At 43.9% G+C, this 16,692-nt stretch overlaps 1 protein-coding gene across 2 annotated transcripts in view; it reads left to right on the top strand.

Annotated features, from left to right (window-relative positions):
• The window catches only part of RAD51B (RAD51 paralog B), a 365,975-nt gene extending 361,797 nt beyond the window's left edge, over nt 1-4,178 (top strand). The window contains exon 10 of one of the 2 annotated variants that reach the window (XM_066321378.1): nt 3,164-4,178. In XM_066321378.1, coding sequence (XP_066177475.1) covers nt 3,164-3,315 — 152 coding nt within the window. In that variant the 3' untranslated portion in view covers nt 3,316-4,178. The remainder of the gene's footprint in view (nt 1-3,163) is intronic. The other variant, XM_066321379.1, reaches the window with a different exon arrangement.
• Nucleotides 4,179-16,692: the final 12,514 nt, after the last annotated feature.

Here is a 16,692-nt window from a genome sequence, read left to right as displayed (position 1 = left end):
CTGTAGGTCACTGAGCACATTACCTTTGCTTTCAAATTGAGTTTGAGAAACCACCAGCAGTGTCAAGCCTTTGTCTCTTGGTTATGTGAATAGAGGAAGCTAAGAAGCAACAATGATTACATAAAGCAGGGAAATGCCCCTCAAACTTCTCCCAGACTACCTCGAACTGAAGCTGATTTGCATACATACAGTACAAATAACTTTGCAATGGTTTCTAGCCCCATGAAAGGGTTACATGTGGTTGTTCATAATGAAATAATCAGGCCAGTTCTCTGAACTGAATCACTCAGAGAAGATAACAAAAGATCAAATCAGAGTCTGTGTAGAAATCTAAGCAGTTTTATGTAGTGTAGGCCTGCTTCAGATGCAGATACAACTGGCTATTGCTATTCCACACAAAAATCAATGGGAATTATTCAATACCTGTTGGTAACCAGCAGTTATTCTAGAAAAAAAGAGTGGAAAAAAACCATATGTTATGTTTTATAATTTTTGATTATGGATGGGTGGTACAATACATAGCTTCCTATACAAACCCTGTTTGGTAGAAAATGAACCTTACTGAAAACTAGAAAAAAGCTATGGTCACCCACTTTACAAAATCTGAGACTCATTTGGCCTGGAATTTCTGGGTGATACTGTTCAAAAAGCAGTGGTGTTAAACAGACTTCAAGATTCCTGTGATTTGTTTTAAACATCGTGGTTTAACAGAAACAAACAAGTAGGGAAAAGAGGCAGCATAATGCACATTTACTGGGTTATCTAAAGCTCAAAAATATACTTGGCTAATATGACACTACAAAACTATTTTTCATTATCTTTTATGCACTAAGAATGGCAGTGTTCCTAAGCCTAGTACATTATGACTATGGAATGTGTGTATTCTTCTTGAAAACAGGTGATACTTTCTGTTGTTCCCTCCCTTAGACAGTGGGGCTTGGGGATTTGTTTGTTTGTTTGTTTGTTTGTTTTAATAGGATGAGAATATAGACTTCTCAGAGGCTCACTTCGAGCTGTTTCTTTGGAAAGAATTGCTTGCTTACTCTTTCCTTTTTATTGAAATAAGTTCTCAGATACATTTCCTGTCAGTCCTCTCCCAAAGCTAGACAGAGTATAGACGACTTCACTTATTCTCTCCCAGTTAATTCACAGAAGGACTTCCTGTACATTTTTTGGGTTGTCAAGCCAGCTCTACATTAACATTAAGTACAGCTGGATAATGCTGTAGATGCCTTGCAGTAAATACCAAAGGTGCTTTAAACAGTCTTAGAGGTGCCTTTGTCAGTGCAGCATATTTCTCTTGAGGAATATGGGAAATGAGAGTTATCATCATTGTCAGTATGGTTATGCCAGGACAGCTATATGAGCAACTCTTTTCTAGAGTAGTTCCTTTTCATATAGTTAACAAACAGGACTCAAGAGTCAGAGAAAAACTGAGACACAGCTTACTTTGACAACCTGTTTAATAAGCAACGTTGTTTCTTCTACAATATCACCTCTGTTGATCATGGCTTGTTAGTGTGAAATATCCTGCCTTTCACTTTCCTCATTTCAGGTTTATTGACTTTCTTCAAAGCTTTGGTACAGCACAGTAGGAATAATCAGCCCAAGTATGAGCTGGCTGTTCTGCAGAGTCCTTCAGGCACCTGGGGGCTCTCTGTGCTATGATGGAGTTTGTCTCAGTGAGTCAGCTGGAGACTGGAAAAGAAATATGTATTTGAGTAGGCCTGGGATGCCTTGCAACACAGTTAAGAGCAGCAAACCTGATACATGATGTGATCTGACTGATGATTAGTACCTTGGCTGTTTTGGTCCTGGTAACTGTGTGTGTTTCTTGTGCTTGTGTTGATCAGCTTGCAGGTTGCTCAGGAAGGCTTTCCTTTTGGTTTTAAATATCTCCTCTCACAAACAATAGTGTGTTTTCTACATAAAGTGTCTAATCACAGTCATATAATATCCTTTATTTACTTAGAGAGCTTCATCCCAAAGCACTTTACAGCCTGGCATTGACAGAGGACTAAGAGTAGAAGACGAGCAGCTTATATTGGTTGGGAAGCAGGCTCTGATCTCAGGCTAGGTGCTAATAAAGCCTATAAAGTGGAGCCATAATACTCTCTCTGAATCCAATTTGCAACTAGTTAGAAAATATATTGCTGTAAGCTGTGGTCTGTTTGACTCTAGAAAATGTATTTGAACTGTCGAGCATGAGCTGTAGTAGTGAATGTTCATCTTCTTGCATATCCCATTCTCTGTTCATAGGTACTAGCTACCAAAAGTCAGTTTTATTGGAAAATAAGGGTAGTGGAAAGTACCCTAGCAAGTTGTTGTGGTTTTGAAAACAAACCAAGTAAGAGGCTCTAAGTCAGAAATAAAATTTAATGAGAAGAAAAGGAAAATAAAATAGAATAAAATAAAATAAATACAAAAAGAAAAACCACTGACAGAGTCAGAATACAACCTGATCAGGGTGATGGAAACAGTCCAGACGAGGTGGTCTTCCTGAAACAGAAATCTTGTAGAAAGGTCTGGTAGCTCCGGTCCTCTGGGAATCCAGTGGGTGAAGGCTGCTTCTACTGTCCCAAATCCCAGCTTATATCCAGGTGAGAATGCTTGGCTCTTCCCCATGGGCGGAGCATCTCACAATGGGATGATGAGTCATGGAAGAGGGCCTTGATGGCCCATTAGAGAGAGAGATAACTCCCGGAGGGAGTTATCTCTGAGTCATGCAAAAGGCATTGATGGGCCATTAACTAAAGATGGTGATAGAATCCATCCTAAACTACAACCCAGGACACAAGTATAGTATTCACAGCAAATACATGCTGGTCTTTGGAGAGCTCTGGCAAAGCGTGGTAAAGGGGCCTCGATTAATCTAAAGTTTGGCTCCAGAGCACATCAGAAAATTTGCCAGCCAGCTTGAGGAGGGTTTGGACACTGGTAACTAGAAGGACAACCAGAGAGGCAGAAAAAAGAGGATCATTACATGCATATCAATCCATTTTCAGCAAATCTGTAAAATTAGTTCATAGTGAACTTATTACCTTGATTTGTTTTTTGTATTAAATGGGCTTCCAAGTGGTTGTTTGCTGGAGGAAATGGCAACTTTGCAATCTCATTCAGAAATATTGTGATTGATGTGTCTTGGTTTTATTGTGTGTTTCAGACCAAAAGGATGGAACAAATTTAGTTTGGGAAGGAACCAATCCTGCCCTGCAGCCCATACGAGTGAGGAACACTGCCTTGAAAGATACTTTACATGATGCTGCTTTACCCAGCACTACTGGTAACACTTCAAGAAATACATCGAATGTATAGAAAGGACAAATGAAACCTCCCCAAGGACTTGAATGAATGATGACATTGGTTTTCAAAAATCTGGTGAAGCAGAAAGTGGGCATTCTTCTTTTGTTTCTTCAAAGACTAACTTTAAAACCAAGTGCTGTTCTTTGTATGTGGGGGGCCATACTGAACTCTGAACTTATAAAAAACCTGTATTTTGTTTAGGTTAAACTTTTGTTTAAGTGACTTAATAATAAAAACTTCTGAGCAATATACATGGTACTGAAGAAGCACAAGACACATGTGCCTTCCTAATTCACCTTACCGCCTCATCAATTTGGAGGAACCAAAGGCCAAGCACAGGAGTGTCCACAGCCCAAAACACAGTGAAATGTTCACTTCTTTTTTTTAAGAGAATGATAAGCCCACTCAGTGGCTTGATTACAAAGCAATAGTACAGTAAGTACTTATTCCTGTAACTCACTTGGAAATCATCAGAGATGGTGTAAGAGTTACAAATAGCTGGGCTCTGACTGTTCACGATGTTAGGAGAACAGGTAGCAATCTAAACAATGGGAAGATCAATGTGTATTACAGCTGCTCAGCTTTCTCTGTCTTCAAAGCACTTCTGAGGTATTCACAACATGACTGCACACATCTATTTACTCACCTTACAGACTTAGAGAATGTATCAAGGCTGCTCAAGGCTGCTAAAAGCATCAGTGGCAGTGCTGTGATCAGAATCTGGTTGTTCCTGGCTGTCAAGCCTATAGGAAAGCCATGGGTTCAGTTAGTACCAGATGCTGCTGCACGCTCACCCCTGGCCTGAGAACCTGGCTGGTTCTGTCCTCTGCCGTCAGAGGTAAAGCCTGAGCACCCTCCTGTAAAGCAGAGTAACCTGTACAGAAACATGAGAGGTCTCTAGTACCCCCGGAGTGGCCGTAGGTAACCCAGCAAGGAAATGAGCTGCAGTGAGGCCACGCCAGGCAGGCAGGTTGCCATCTGCTGTTTGCTAGGCACTCTGGGGGTGATGAGAGAGTTCCTGGGAGCACGTGGCCCCTACTAAGAAGTACTGCAGACCCGTAAGTGTGGCAGTGCCAGGGATGTGGAAGCTGATGTTGCATCACTCTCAGCCACCAGACAGGATGGCATGGAGAGGGCATCTGCAGCTATCTGCTTGCAGGCCTGCTCAGAAAGCTTTGGGCTCTCCTTTAACAAGGAAGTTTCCATCACAACAAGGAAGCTACTGCATTTTAATTAGCTACTTCTAAAAGTAATACATTTCACCCTGGGGAAGAGCAATTTTCCAGCTTCAGTGTTACCAGTTTTGTGCTTTGAATAGACCTTTGTAGCATGTAATGTTAATTTTGTTTTAGCTAAGATTTATATTTTCTTCTTGACAGTGCTGCACTACCGGCCACTCAAACCCTGCTGAACTTGCTTGTAGCCATTTTATCTGAGTATCTTGTAAATATTTGGTAGAGCACTCAGACAGAGAAGTGGTTTTTTTTTTTCGCTCTTTCAGTCACATGCCTGGTTCCAGGACCTTTAAGAAGTACAAAAGACTGAAGGCAGGGAAAATTCCACTGAGCTGCATTCAAGTCTCCAGGGAGCAACTGCACTCTGTTTAGACTAAAATTTCTCATTGCTGTCTCTCCCTATTAAAAAAAAAAAAAAACATGGAAGGATTGAGAGGGGAAGCTAGAGGGTTTCATTATTATAAACACCAGAATGCAAGCACTGTTTTTACTCATTTCTCTCATATTGCAGAGCCATTTGCAGTTGGAGAGGGAGATAAGCTTTTCAATGCTCTGTGCTACCTGGGAAATTTCCATCAAGTTCTAAAATGTTTTACAAACATTAGTGAATTAAAGCTTAATCCCCTTCTTCTCATCCCCAAGAAGCAAGTACAGTTTAAAGACAGAGCTAATGAGACCAAAATAGTTGTGCTTTGCTGAAGTCACAGGGGCAGCTGGTAAGAGAACTTGGGTCTTTGAGTCCCAGCTTTCTGTCTTACACCACAGACAATTCCCTCCCTTTCCAAGGCTTGCTGTATTTCCATTCCTAGGATATAGTGAAAACATGCTGGCATCACACCCTTGAGATAACCTTTAGTTTTCCCCCTTGCTCACAACTGCTGTCCCATGGAATTAAGATGTTGAAAAGATCAAAGAGGAATGTGAGGTGGGGAAAAAAAAATCAACTCACTGCTCTGTCTACCTTGGGTGTGTTCTGCCTCCACTGCTGCCAGTGAGTTGGTGTTCTGTTGGGAGCAACCTCAAACATATTTGTATGTACTTCCATATCGTATTCAGGCAGAACTGTGGTAAAAATGGCATAATCAGCAAGAGAGCTTGGCTGACAAGAAAATTGGACAGATGAGCCAATAAGTCACTCCTGTATTGAATATATGTAATTTCATTACCCTTCTATATGTGACTTGCATTTCTAACTGCTTCTTATTATTAGCATCCTGTAACTACTGCTGCAGCCACCTCTTTCATCTCTTCAGAAGGGAGAGATAATCCATCAGCCAGTTCTTCTCCAGTGGTATGAGTGAGATTTTTACGAGAGGGATTAATGGTCAGTTGAAGCAGAGTTGTTCCCAGCAGGGCCAAACAAAAAACAGTGTGCACGTGAGTCATGAAGTGGAAGGGAAGGAAACAAATCTATAGATTTAAAGGTCTTAAATTATTTTCCCCTTAGCTTCCCTTGTTCTCACTGTTAGGTAACGAGACATGCAAAGCTAGATGTATATTGACAGTGACCAGTGTAAGCAGGACTGAGAGCTTCTCCCACTGTGCAAACAAACCTGAAGTCAGTCAGCTACGAAAACCAGATCAGTATGTACCAGCTACTTCAGCCCCTGCAGATGAGAGATACTGAGAGGAAAATCAGTCCTCCTGTCTTTCCTGTGACCTTATGACATACCCCAGCATCAGAACCTTTGGCCTCTTGATGCTGTTACCTTTTGTGACAAGGCTCCAGCACTGGTCCTTGGGTAGGCTGCTTTTCTAGCACTCTTCCCTGCAGAGGATCCAAACTCAGTGCAAATACTGTGCACAGTGCTCATTTCATTCCCTGCTGAAAGGCAGCCAGGCCTGAGGTGGAACATGGCAAGCGCTTCGCCGCACCTGGCAACTCCACACAGCTGCTGAAAACAAGCGAGGAAGAAAGCAGTGTACAAATGCAGGGGAATTTTCACATAGGCAGGATGTAATTAGCAGAGCTGGAATTCGGCCAGGACACTGGGGTTAAAACACTGGATTGCAGGTAACACACTGAAATCTTTCATAATTCAAATGCTCAGGATCTCCCATTTCCATTTTACCTGGAAGATTTCAGAGGACAGTTCCCTATTTAATGGTCATGGGCAGCTCTCAAACATCTGACAAAGGAAGAAGTGTCAAATGGTGCTGCACCTGCAGATCTTCTCTGCCAGCAACTGCCCACCATGAACAACAGCTGAAAGGATCACATCCTGACAGGACCACGGCTGCACTGCTGTAAAGCACACTTCCATGCCCTGGGGTTCACTTCACCCCTAACCCTCATTACTCAGTTTTTGGGCCCCACATCCCTTCCAAACAGAAAGAGAAGACTATAAAATTAGGGCAGCACCTTACACATAAAACACAAGAGAGAGAATATTGCCATTAAGTGCTGTTTCAACCTCTGCCATTTGAAATAATACCAGGTAGCTATTGGACAACAGAGAATTTAGATGAAGCATTTCCCCCCAGTGTAGATGAGAGAGTTTTTTCAACTGGCCTTGCTGGTAATACACAGAGCATGAAGAGCTTTTGCTGCCTTCTTCCTTCCAGCAAGGAAGTCATGTTCAAAGCAGCAAAACATTTTTTTCCACTTCATGATCTCACTTTCTGTGTAAGCAATTTTTTCTGTTTACTACAAGGATGTTGAATGTCCACAGAACATCAGGGAAGTCATTAATGAACCTCACATGTGTAAAGCCTGGATGATGTTTCTACCATGATGTGGCCCACAGTCTGAAATATAAATAATTGCAAACTTCTAACCCCTTGTCAGTCAGACCTGCAGACGTGTGCATGTGAAGAGCTGACTTCCCCTGTGTGTGCAAGCAAAACAAGAGGTGTTCCTCCCATCTGAAAAAGCATAATCTCTGCATCAGTAAGTCATAAAAAAGGGACCCTTCCTCATCCTCTCAGAGCTTACCATGCCAGCCTTCGGTTTATTGGGAAGGGGGGGTGTTTGTATGCCCAGGCTGCCATGCAAGCCTCCTCTTTGTCAAGTGTTGTTTAATACAACCACCAACCAAACTTGACGAGAGTACCTCAGTCAGTAGGACAACAAACCTACAGACAGCCTCCAGTGGCAAAATGCACTGGGGAGAGTAAAGAACGGGCAGCTGCAGGCAACAGGAAATCCAGCACTAATAAATAAAACGTCTTATAGCCAGAAAGAGGAAATAAACAGCAGCAGCACAAACTGAGAGGACAGAAGAGAGCATAACTGTGGCATGGGAATCACTGAGTTACAGTGAGCTTATTTTTACAGAACGTCCTGGTTTGCTATGTGTCCAGACTGCAAAAAAAGTGGGGGACTGGGGGAACTGCTCAAAGAGAGGGTCTCTATCAGAAGTTGTCAACAACCACTGTAATTAAGGAAGCAGCTAGAGCACACACAACCAGAGTTGCTGCCAAACTGAAATGAAAGCATTTTTTGTTTTCAGCTGTTGCCCCAAAGGATAATAAAAGATGGTTCTACCATGCCAAGTGAGGAGCTGCAGGGACACCAATTCTAGATGGCCCTCCTCCCATCTTTCCAAAATTATACCCTGTGGGGAAGCAGCAAGTTACTGTTCCTAAGTGTGCTTTCAAAGCCCATGCCTGCACTCCCCATTTGACTGCAGCCACCTGGGAAGGCCAGCCACAAGACAGGTGGGCCCCCAACCACCATGGTGACAACAGAGGTGGCACCAGCTGAGCTCTGCCCCCAGCCAGAGGGCTGTTCTGGCACTGTTTGGTTCAGATTGCTGAAGCAGCAACACTGAATTTTTCCCCCCTTGCCCTAAGCTATGGGTTTCACCACAGCCCCACAGCATTGCCACCACCAGTGAGAGCTGCTGCATTCAGAAGAGCCACACCCCACTTTCCTCCTGAGTGCAGCTGAGTTTAGGGGGCTCTCTGGTGTCTTGGCAAGGAGCTTCGTTCAGGGCACACCACACCATGCTCTTCTTGCTGCTGACAGCACAGGGGGCCTGTGCCCATGCAGCAGCAGGTGCTGGGCTGGCAGAGCCAAGGGCTGGCATGGATCTTTTCAGCCATAGGACATGCAGCTTTCACTGGTGGCTGTAGAAACTGGTGTGCAGGTTCAGCGAGGGGAAAGAAGTCATTCAGAAATTGCATGCATATTTCTGAATTCATTCGTTGCGTGGTGTTTGCCTTTCATCCTCCCCCCTGGGCTCTGTATGCATTGCTGGCATTCTCTCCCAATCCAATATAATAATTCCCAGGTCTCCGCAAGCCACTGCCTGCCAATGGAGCCCACAGTCACTGGCCCGCCAGCCCAGTCACATGAAAAGCTACATGCAAAGGTTTAATGCTTTCTCCTGACCCCAGCCCCTGGTCCTGTGAATCCCCTACAGTGTTTTCCTAATCAGGTGCCAGGGAAGCTTTGCACTGAGCAGGGTGCTAAGAAGGTGGCTATTTAGCTGCAGCATTTCCAGAGTCTTTGAGCTCTCTCCGAGCTGTAAATACAAGCAGTGGAACCAGGTGCGTGTCTGACAAGGCTGCCATTTAGACCCGAAGCTGCTTTCCAACCAAAGGCACATTGTGGTTGCCTCACTTGCTCTATCCCAACTGCTGCATTAATGGTTAATTGCTTCAACAGGTATGGAAATCACTTCTCAATGCCCGCATACAAGGTACACAGCTATGGTCCAGTAGAATTTTAACCTTCAGTTGACATTGACATAACATCTGTTACTAGGGAGTCAAAAAGAAAATACAACCCTCCCAGTAACGAATTTGAGATGATGCAGGTATTTAGTTCATCATACTTGTGAAAGTGGTAACATATTTACTTGTGTGTCACCCTTATATATGACATAACAGAAAAAAACATGCTTTTGGAGAATCTCAAATGGAAGTGATCTTTTATTAAATGTGGATGAAAGGCAGAAATATTCAAGGGCTTTGTTTCTGATACATCAGCAGTTACAGTCGTTTCCTGCTACCAGTGTTACATAAGGGAGGACAGGTATCTCCTGCAGGAGGACTTCTTGATTCTTCTTGATTTTCATGTAGAATTTCACACAGGGCACTTTATGATTCGTGCCCAGCTTTTGGAAGCATGGGAGTTGAGTCTAGCAGTCAGGGCCCAATGTTCTTCTGGGTTTCCATACAGACCACAGAAAGACAAGACAGTTGCACCTTTAGCCAAACAGTTGTATAAGCAAACTGAGCATTTAAATTCAGTTTTGATTCTCTCTCTCTTTTTTTTCTTTTTTTTTAGTTCTTTGTTTTGTTTTGTTTAGTTTTGTTTTGAAGGGGAAAGGTCTAGCTTGTTATGAGCTCCAGCCTATACTTACATTTTTGTGTGTTTAAGTGAAAAGACCAGGTAAAGTTTCAAGTTGCAGTCTGTTTATACTGTTCTGATTTAAGCTCAATCATTATCAATGTAACTTTCAAAAACAAACAAACAAAAGCTCCCAAAGTGACAGTGTTTTTCAAATTCTCTGCTTTTCTCATAATTTTCAAATGTGTAGTGTATTCAAAGTATAAGCCTGTCCTGCTTGGCTGACTGGCTGTTTGATTATTGCTTTATATTATTTTACATTGTTTCATTCTTAACTGCAAGCCATCAAAATCATAAAGTCTGGTTCTAGTCTCAGCTACACTCAAGCATAACTACTGAAAAGGTTTGTCTAACTTCTTAGTATATATGGCATTTAACAGACTTTGCTTAAATTGTATGTTCCCAACTTAATCCAAACAGGAGTTAAGAAATCCTGCTTCTTCCAGATGAGAGTATGCTAGAATAATACAGGAATTACTTTTCTCACTGAAAAGCATTAGCAATGCATAAATACTGGGCTTTAATCAGCCAGTGCCGTCTCTTTATTCAAGGAAAAACTTATTTAACCCTTCAGGAGAGATTCAAGCTACCAGCGACAATGGAGACAGGTCTGAGCACCCAAATGGTAACGTGTGTAGAAAAAAGTGTAAGTTGGTGATGTCTGTGGCTGTAATCAGCTGGCATTGTCCACCCTGCCACACAAGATCCAGGAGACCAGCAAGGAGGATTTTCCATTTCTGGAAAGTGCACTGAAATAAGGGAACATAGCCATCTCTAAATTGTCTTTCCTTCTATGAAGTATTGTCTTCAGGATACTGCTTGACATTTATTCAGTCAAATATTTTGACAATTTGAACAAATAAGCAGGAAATGGTTTTGATTTTTGGCTCCAGTGGGCCATTTGTGAAGAAGAATAAGTAGCGCAGCGTGTGCCACGTCTCTTAAATACCCTTGTTTGCCAGAAACATATGCAGTGTGTTTCCCAGGCTGTGAAAACACTTATCATTTCCAGTCCACCAAGTCACCCTTCTCTCTCCACACACCATCCCCAGCCCTGCATCTGGCTGGGGTGAAGGGAAGCATCACTCTGAATTACTCTGCTGTCACCTGTCTGTGAGGAGAGGGTGCATGTGCCCGTAACACATTATTCTGTGCGCGTTTCTGAGAAGGGTTGTGATTGCAGTCACTTCACAGTGGCACAAGAGGAGCAGCAAGCCGAGGTGAGGCACGCACAGGGTCCTGAGAGCCAAACCTGCGCCTCTGTCCACGCTTGTCTGCAGAGCCAGGCTGTGTTTTGGAGTGTGCTGCTGCAGCATACCTTCACAGGAGCCCTGGGCCAGGCGCTGTGCTTGGCAGATGCCAGAGGAGCTTTTGTCTGTGCTTCCACTGCGGGTTTAAGCAGTTCGATTAGCATTTGGGTCAGAGCACATGGAGCAGCCCCGGCTGGGGTGGGAGAAGTCACACTGTGAGGCCACACTTGAACGTGGCCACTTTACTGCACTGCCCCGGGTACAAAGCCTGCCTGTGTGGGGCGCGTCCCGTCGTGCGTCACGCTTTGGTTGTCAGTGGCAGTCATGGGTTGCTGGGGGATGACACAATAACCTCTTTATGCTTCAAAGAATAGCAGGAGACCGTTGGAAGCACAACAGCAAAGAAGTGGTGTGGCTTTTGTCTGTCCCTCAAGGTGAGGTGCCCAGGCAGTCACTGAGCTGCCTCTGCTGTGCTGGAAGAAGCACAAGCAAAGCAGCATCAAGGGTGAATGCAGGGCTTTGGATATCTGGGTGGGAGAGGACTTAAAGAAACACCCAAGGAAGACCCCATGATATCTCTGCGATAAAAACATGATAAAACTGCTTATTTAGGGTAAAGTTTTATAGCAGCTCGCTCTGAAGTCTGGGCTGCCACAGCCTTGTCACCCCGCTGCCTTCAACACAAGAGCAGCTATGCAGGGAATCAGCTCAAAGAGCTGATCTGTCTGGAAATTAAACTGCATTTTTAATTACAAAATAAAAGTGTGCTTTACTAGAATGTCTCAAAGTTTCATTCAAAGAGAACTGGAAAAATAAAATGACTATGGACTGAAAAGGACCAAAACAGACAGAAATTTGAAAAAATACTGATACAAACTATAAAAGTTAGTTAAATTTCTTACTGTATCTATAACTGTCTCCTTTGTCAGCCCCTCAGCCATACACTCCACAAAGCAATAAGCCCAAATAATTCAGATATGCTAAGCAAAGCTACTCCGAATATGACTTCTAGCCTAGTAAGTCAGAGCCTTATCCAGTTCCCATGAAAAACATCAGGAAAGTTTCCTTCAACACTTATAGACATAAGATTGGATTGCAGAACAACCATAGAACTTTTGACCAAAAAGTGAAGTTTTTCTAAAACACTGATAAAATACTCATGCAGGAGAATGTGGAAACTCTGACTGGAACAGTCACATTGCTAAATATGTTTCAAGCGAGCATAATCATTTTTGAAACCACACTCATTCTCACTAGTGATGTGTGCTCTAAGGGGAAAACACAAAACAAACTTTTTTTTTTTAAGGAAAAAGCATTTATAATTTCTTTACTGGGGATGTGCAGAAGACTCCTCCCTCTGCTGCTGGATAAACCAGTTTCTGCTCAATGAGCAGTAAAGCACATCCTAATTTTTAAAAAGCATTTGTTAGGCAAAACAGGGGTTTTTTACGATTTTTTTTTTTTTTTTTGCTAAGTTGTAGTCTTTCTGTTGATGCCAGCTGCTTTAGTTGTAGGTATTTTCTGGGGGGTGGTGTCTGTCAGTCCCCACGTGGGGTGTCCCCTTGGCTATCTCTCATAGCCGCCCTTCTATAAATCACAGCATATTAAAAAAAAGGGGGATAATGCTGACATGTGAACTAATCCCCACATCAAAGAGAGCAATTCTCCCTCCTCCAAACACCCACCCCCCTCTTTTGCTGGGAAAAGTCTAACGCCTAGGAGGTGATTTACACAAAACTTCATCCCAGTTGTTAGGAAACTTGCAGTGCTGCTTACTTGCCAACTGCAGGAGAAACCTGGGAATCAGGGTAACCACAATAGCTAGCCTGTGGCTTCCAGCATTTGGCAATTCAGGAGAGAAAAAAAAAAAGGAAAAAAAAGGCTTGTTTCAACAAACTTGTGTATATGTTGATTGCATGGCAGAATAGGCATGCATATAGACAGATGTAAACGTGACTAGTAATGTGGGTCTGTCTGGGCACATCTGTGTCTGTATAGGCACATCTACACCTGCGTGTGCTCACAAGTGCTTGTAACAGGTACAGAACTGCCTGGCCTGGCACATACAGAAATTCCTCCCTCTCCTTCTGCTAGGAAAATGGAGGGACAGTGGGGAATATGCACTAGAAACATAAGCCCATATGGGCATCCAGTGGCCTAGACATGGAGAGGGCTATCTTAAGCTATTCATTCCAGCTGTAGGCCTGCCTTTGAGCTAACAGTTCAAATGCTGGGAATAGATGAATAAGGAGAATGCTGTCTGAGACAGGATTAAAGCACACACTCACTGCTGCCCTTGCCTTTGCAAATGCTTCCTGTGCACTGATTTAGCACACGAGATACTTCCAAATAATTGTCTGTCGTTGGAATGCAGCTGAAAGGAGGAAAAAAATGCCTCTGTCTGGCTAGGTAACTCTTTTCCCAACTTAATGCTTAGCCTGTGCCTGTGCTGGGCACATATCCTTCAGGCATACCAACAAAGTATATGTAGCACGGAAAAGACTACACTGATGGTTCTGGATTCATAATCAATAAGCAAAAATACCTGCCTCATGTGAAATTGGCTGTAGTAAAGTGCATTTCTATGAGCGTGTGTATGCATGTGAACTAGATACTTCCACCAGTATGGAAGCTTCTGGTTGATTAATTCAGCTTACTTGCTGCTTTCTCCTGCCACCCACACGGGCAGGCAGTGATGCCCTGGGGCCAGCAGGGCCCTCCCCTCCCAGGTCATCCCTTGCCCCAGGCCAGAGGGCCATGAGTATCTCTCCCAATAAGTCAGCGTCACTGCCAAAAGAGGCACACAAGGTTCGCTCTCAATGCAAGAGAGTGAACTGGAGTGGGGAACCACTGGATTAAAAAAATGCAACCTTTTTGTAATCCTTGGTTGGTTGTGGTCCAGCTGCACTCACTGATGCACTTTGGTGTGATTGCACAAGAGCTGAGGGGAGGAAACAAGTAGCCAGGAGCAGTGAGACACTCAGGTAACTCCCATGTCAGTGGCATGTGCTGGCTTAAAACATTAATGAAAATACAGCCAGAGGGAGAGAGCATCAGGCATGCTAAGAGACCCATATCTCCCACTCCACGGACAGGAAGGGCATGGCACATGTGTGGGGGGGAAGGCAGAGACCAAAAGTTTTGTTGTTCCAGTGCTCCCTCCAGGTAGGGGTGCAGCTCTGCATGTGTCTGAGCCTGTCCCCTGCCCTGTGTCAAGTGGAGAGGATGTGAAAGAAACCCCAGCCTAGTTGAGCCCTCACCTCCAGTACATGGAAAAACAAACACAGCCATTCTCTTGTTTGTTGATTTAGTTCAGAGTGCTCCTTCCATTACAAAACCATTTCCCTGCAGGCGATGGGCTAAAACCTATTTGCTTATTACTCTGCAAAAGAAAATGATGGGTGAAATTTTCAAGCACCTCTTCTGTTGATAGACATAGAGATTGAAAGGACAGAGCCCTCCTCGCTACCTCTCAGCTGTATCTTCTTGCTGGGCATAACTTTTCATGTTTTCTAGCTCACATGCTGCATGCATCTTTTTCTCCTCTTCTTGAAATATACATCTCTCTATAGGACAGCTTTGTGCTTGGAAAGTGAACCATGGTGACCACTAAAAACTGTGTCCAGAGCTGCAATTCTCAGGACAGCACATACCCCGCACACCCCCTGCGCCATCTGTAATGAGTCAAAACCCCAGATGTGAACACTTGTGAATAGGGGAGAGGCTTCCTCCTGCTGCTCAGGCTGGTGGCTGCCTCAGCTCCCATTTAGGATGGTGTAAATACCAAGCCAGCTCTCGGAACTTACACTGCTACGTGGGGCTCTGGGTGTGAGATACATGCTTGTTCAAGGCAAACACACAGGAAACATATCACGAGTCTCTTCTAGCCTGTTTTTATTGATGAGATGCACCCGTCGGCAGTTCCTGGTGCTGACTGGGACAAGTCTGGATAAAAACTGCAAGAGGAGCACCAAAGTTTATCTAGAGCTGGCACCAGTCTTGGTGCTTAGCTGAATTAACTGTTTCTACTGGGTCCAGAGCTCTTTCTTTGTGCCAACACTACCACCTCCCCTCATCCTCCACCCCCAAAATAACCAAACTAGTCTCAACACCTTTTTTTTTTTTTTTTTTTTGGTCAGGTTAAATCTCTTCTCTGCCAGCTGGTCTTTTAGATGGCAATTCTTCTGACTGGCCTTTTAGGTAGCTGGCACTTTACACTCCTCACAAATCCAAGCCAACTGCATTAAAAAGTGAATTTACATTGCAGGGCTGTGGGGGGGAGGGTACCCCAGGCAATGTCAAAGAAAAAACAGATCAAAAAGATCTGCTAGTATTGGATACGTGGGCTGTCTTTTCAGCTGCTTTAGGACACGTCCTTTCAGCACAAGAAAAGCTCAAAAGAATTCAGTTAATCTGTTGTTAAACAGAGTCTGTGATGGGAGACTGGTCTGTCATTGTCCAGGCAGGAAACTGAGCCTGTCTGTGATGGCTGGGTGCTCCTTTACCCTTTCCCAGCATTTCATATCCATAGTGGCAGTGGATGGACTGGCACCTTGCTGGCCTGGCACAGACTGTCCCTCAGCCTTGTGGTGCCAGGACCCCTTTCTTCTGGCTGCTCTCAGGAGAAGCAGCAGCTCACGGCACAAGCACTACATAGCACAGCCCACTCGAAGGCTGCAGCAGCCAAAAATCCCTCTCCATAACTCTCCTGCTTCACACAAGCACAGAACTGCCTTGCAGGGCACTGACGGTGGCTAACCTGCTGCTGGTGGTGATTTCAAAGAGCTAGGAGGTCAGCTGAAGTCCGGAGGCCAGAGTTTTGGCATGACTTTCGGTTCTAAGTCTGCAAATAGAGATGTAAGAGAGGCCTGACCTACGCTAAGGTGTGGCCCCCATGCTGTCCCGCTGAGCCTCAGTGCCATAGCACAGCTCTCAGTGTCAAATAGAGATGGTGAGCAGCCCATAGACTTGCCAGCCCCCACTTCATTACCACATGAGGAATATCACGTGCATGTTGCTTCCACCTTAAATAAATCCCTCCTTCCAGCTGGGAAAAAGGTCTTTTTTCTTCCTCAGAGTGGAGGATCCCATAGGTCCCTACAGAGTAAAACAGCTGTTCTTTTCTAAGATTTAAAGACATTACTTCTTTTTTGTTCATGTATCACATTTCAGTGTCTTCTAAACAAGAGGGAGCTTAATGTTTTTGTGTAACCTTGAACTGGCTAGTACACAACTTTTATTGCTCCATCCTTGAGCTTCCATGAGCTACATTATGTTCTACTATGAACAGAACGTCCTACTTAGGAGTGTGTGGCACATGCTTTGGTTGCAACAGCTTCCTAGTGCTTTCCTTGGCCTACATGTATATGTAGTTGTATGCATAAACACACATTTGTGTGTGTGTGTATGTGCTTGTTTCTAATTATGAAATGACACAATGAAAATTTCCAAATCTGAAAATTTTTATTTAATTTCCTTCCTTCTCCACTGCTCTTCGGCTAAGCACATTGGCAGTGTGTTCTATGGAACAGGGTAATTCCCCTTTATGACTCATTTCTAAGGTTACCCAGGCAGGATTCAGTGTGTCAGTGGTTGCTGCAAGAGC

Source organism: Sylvia atricapilla, chromosome 6 (genome assembly GCF_009819655.1).
Source record: "Sylvia atricapilla isolate bSylAtr1 chromosome 6, bSylAtr1.pri, whole genome shotgun sequence".
Lineage (NCBI taxonomy): Eukaryota > Metazoa > Chordata > Aves > Passeriformes > Sylviidae > Sylvia > Sylvia atricapilla.
The sequence above is the reverse complement of the archived record's forward strand: the minus strand, read 5'-3'. Positions and strand labels throughout refer to the sequence as shown.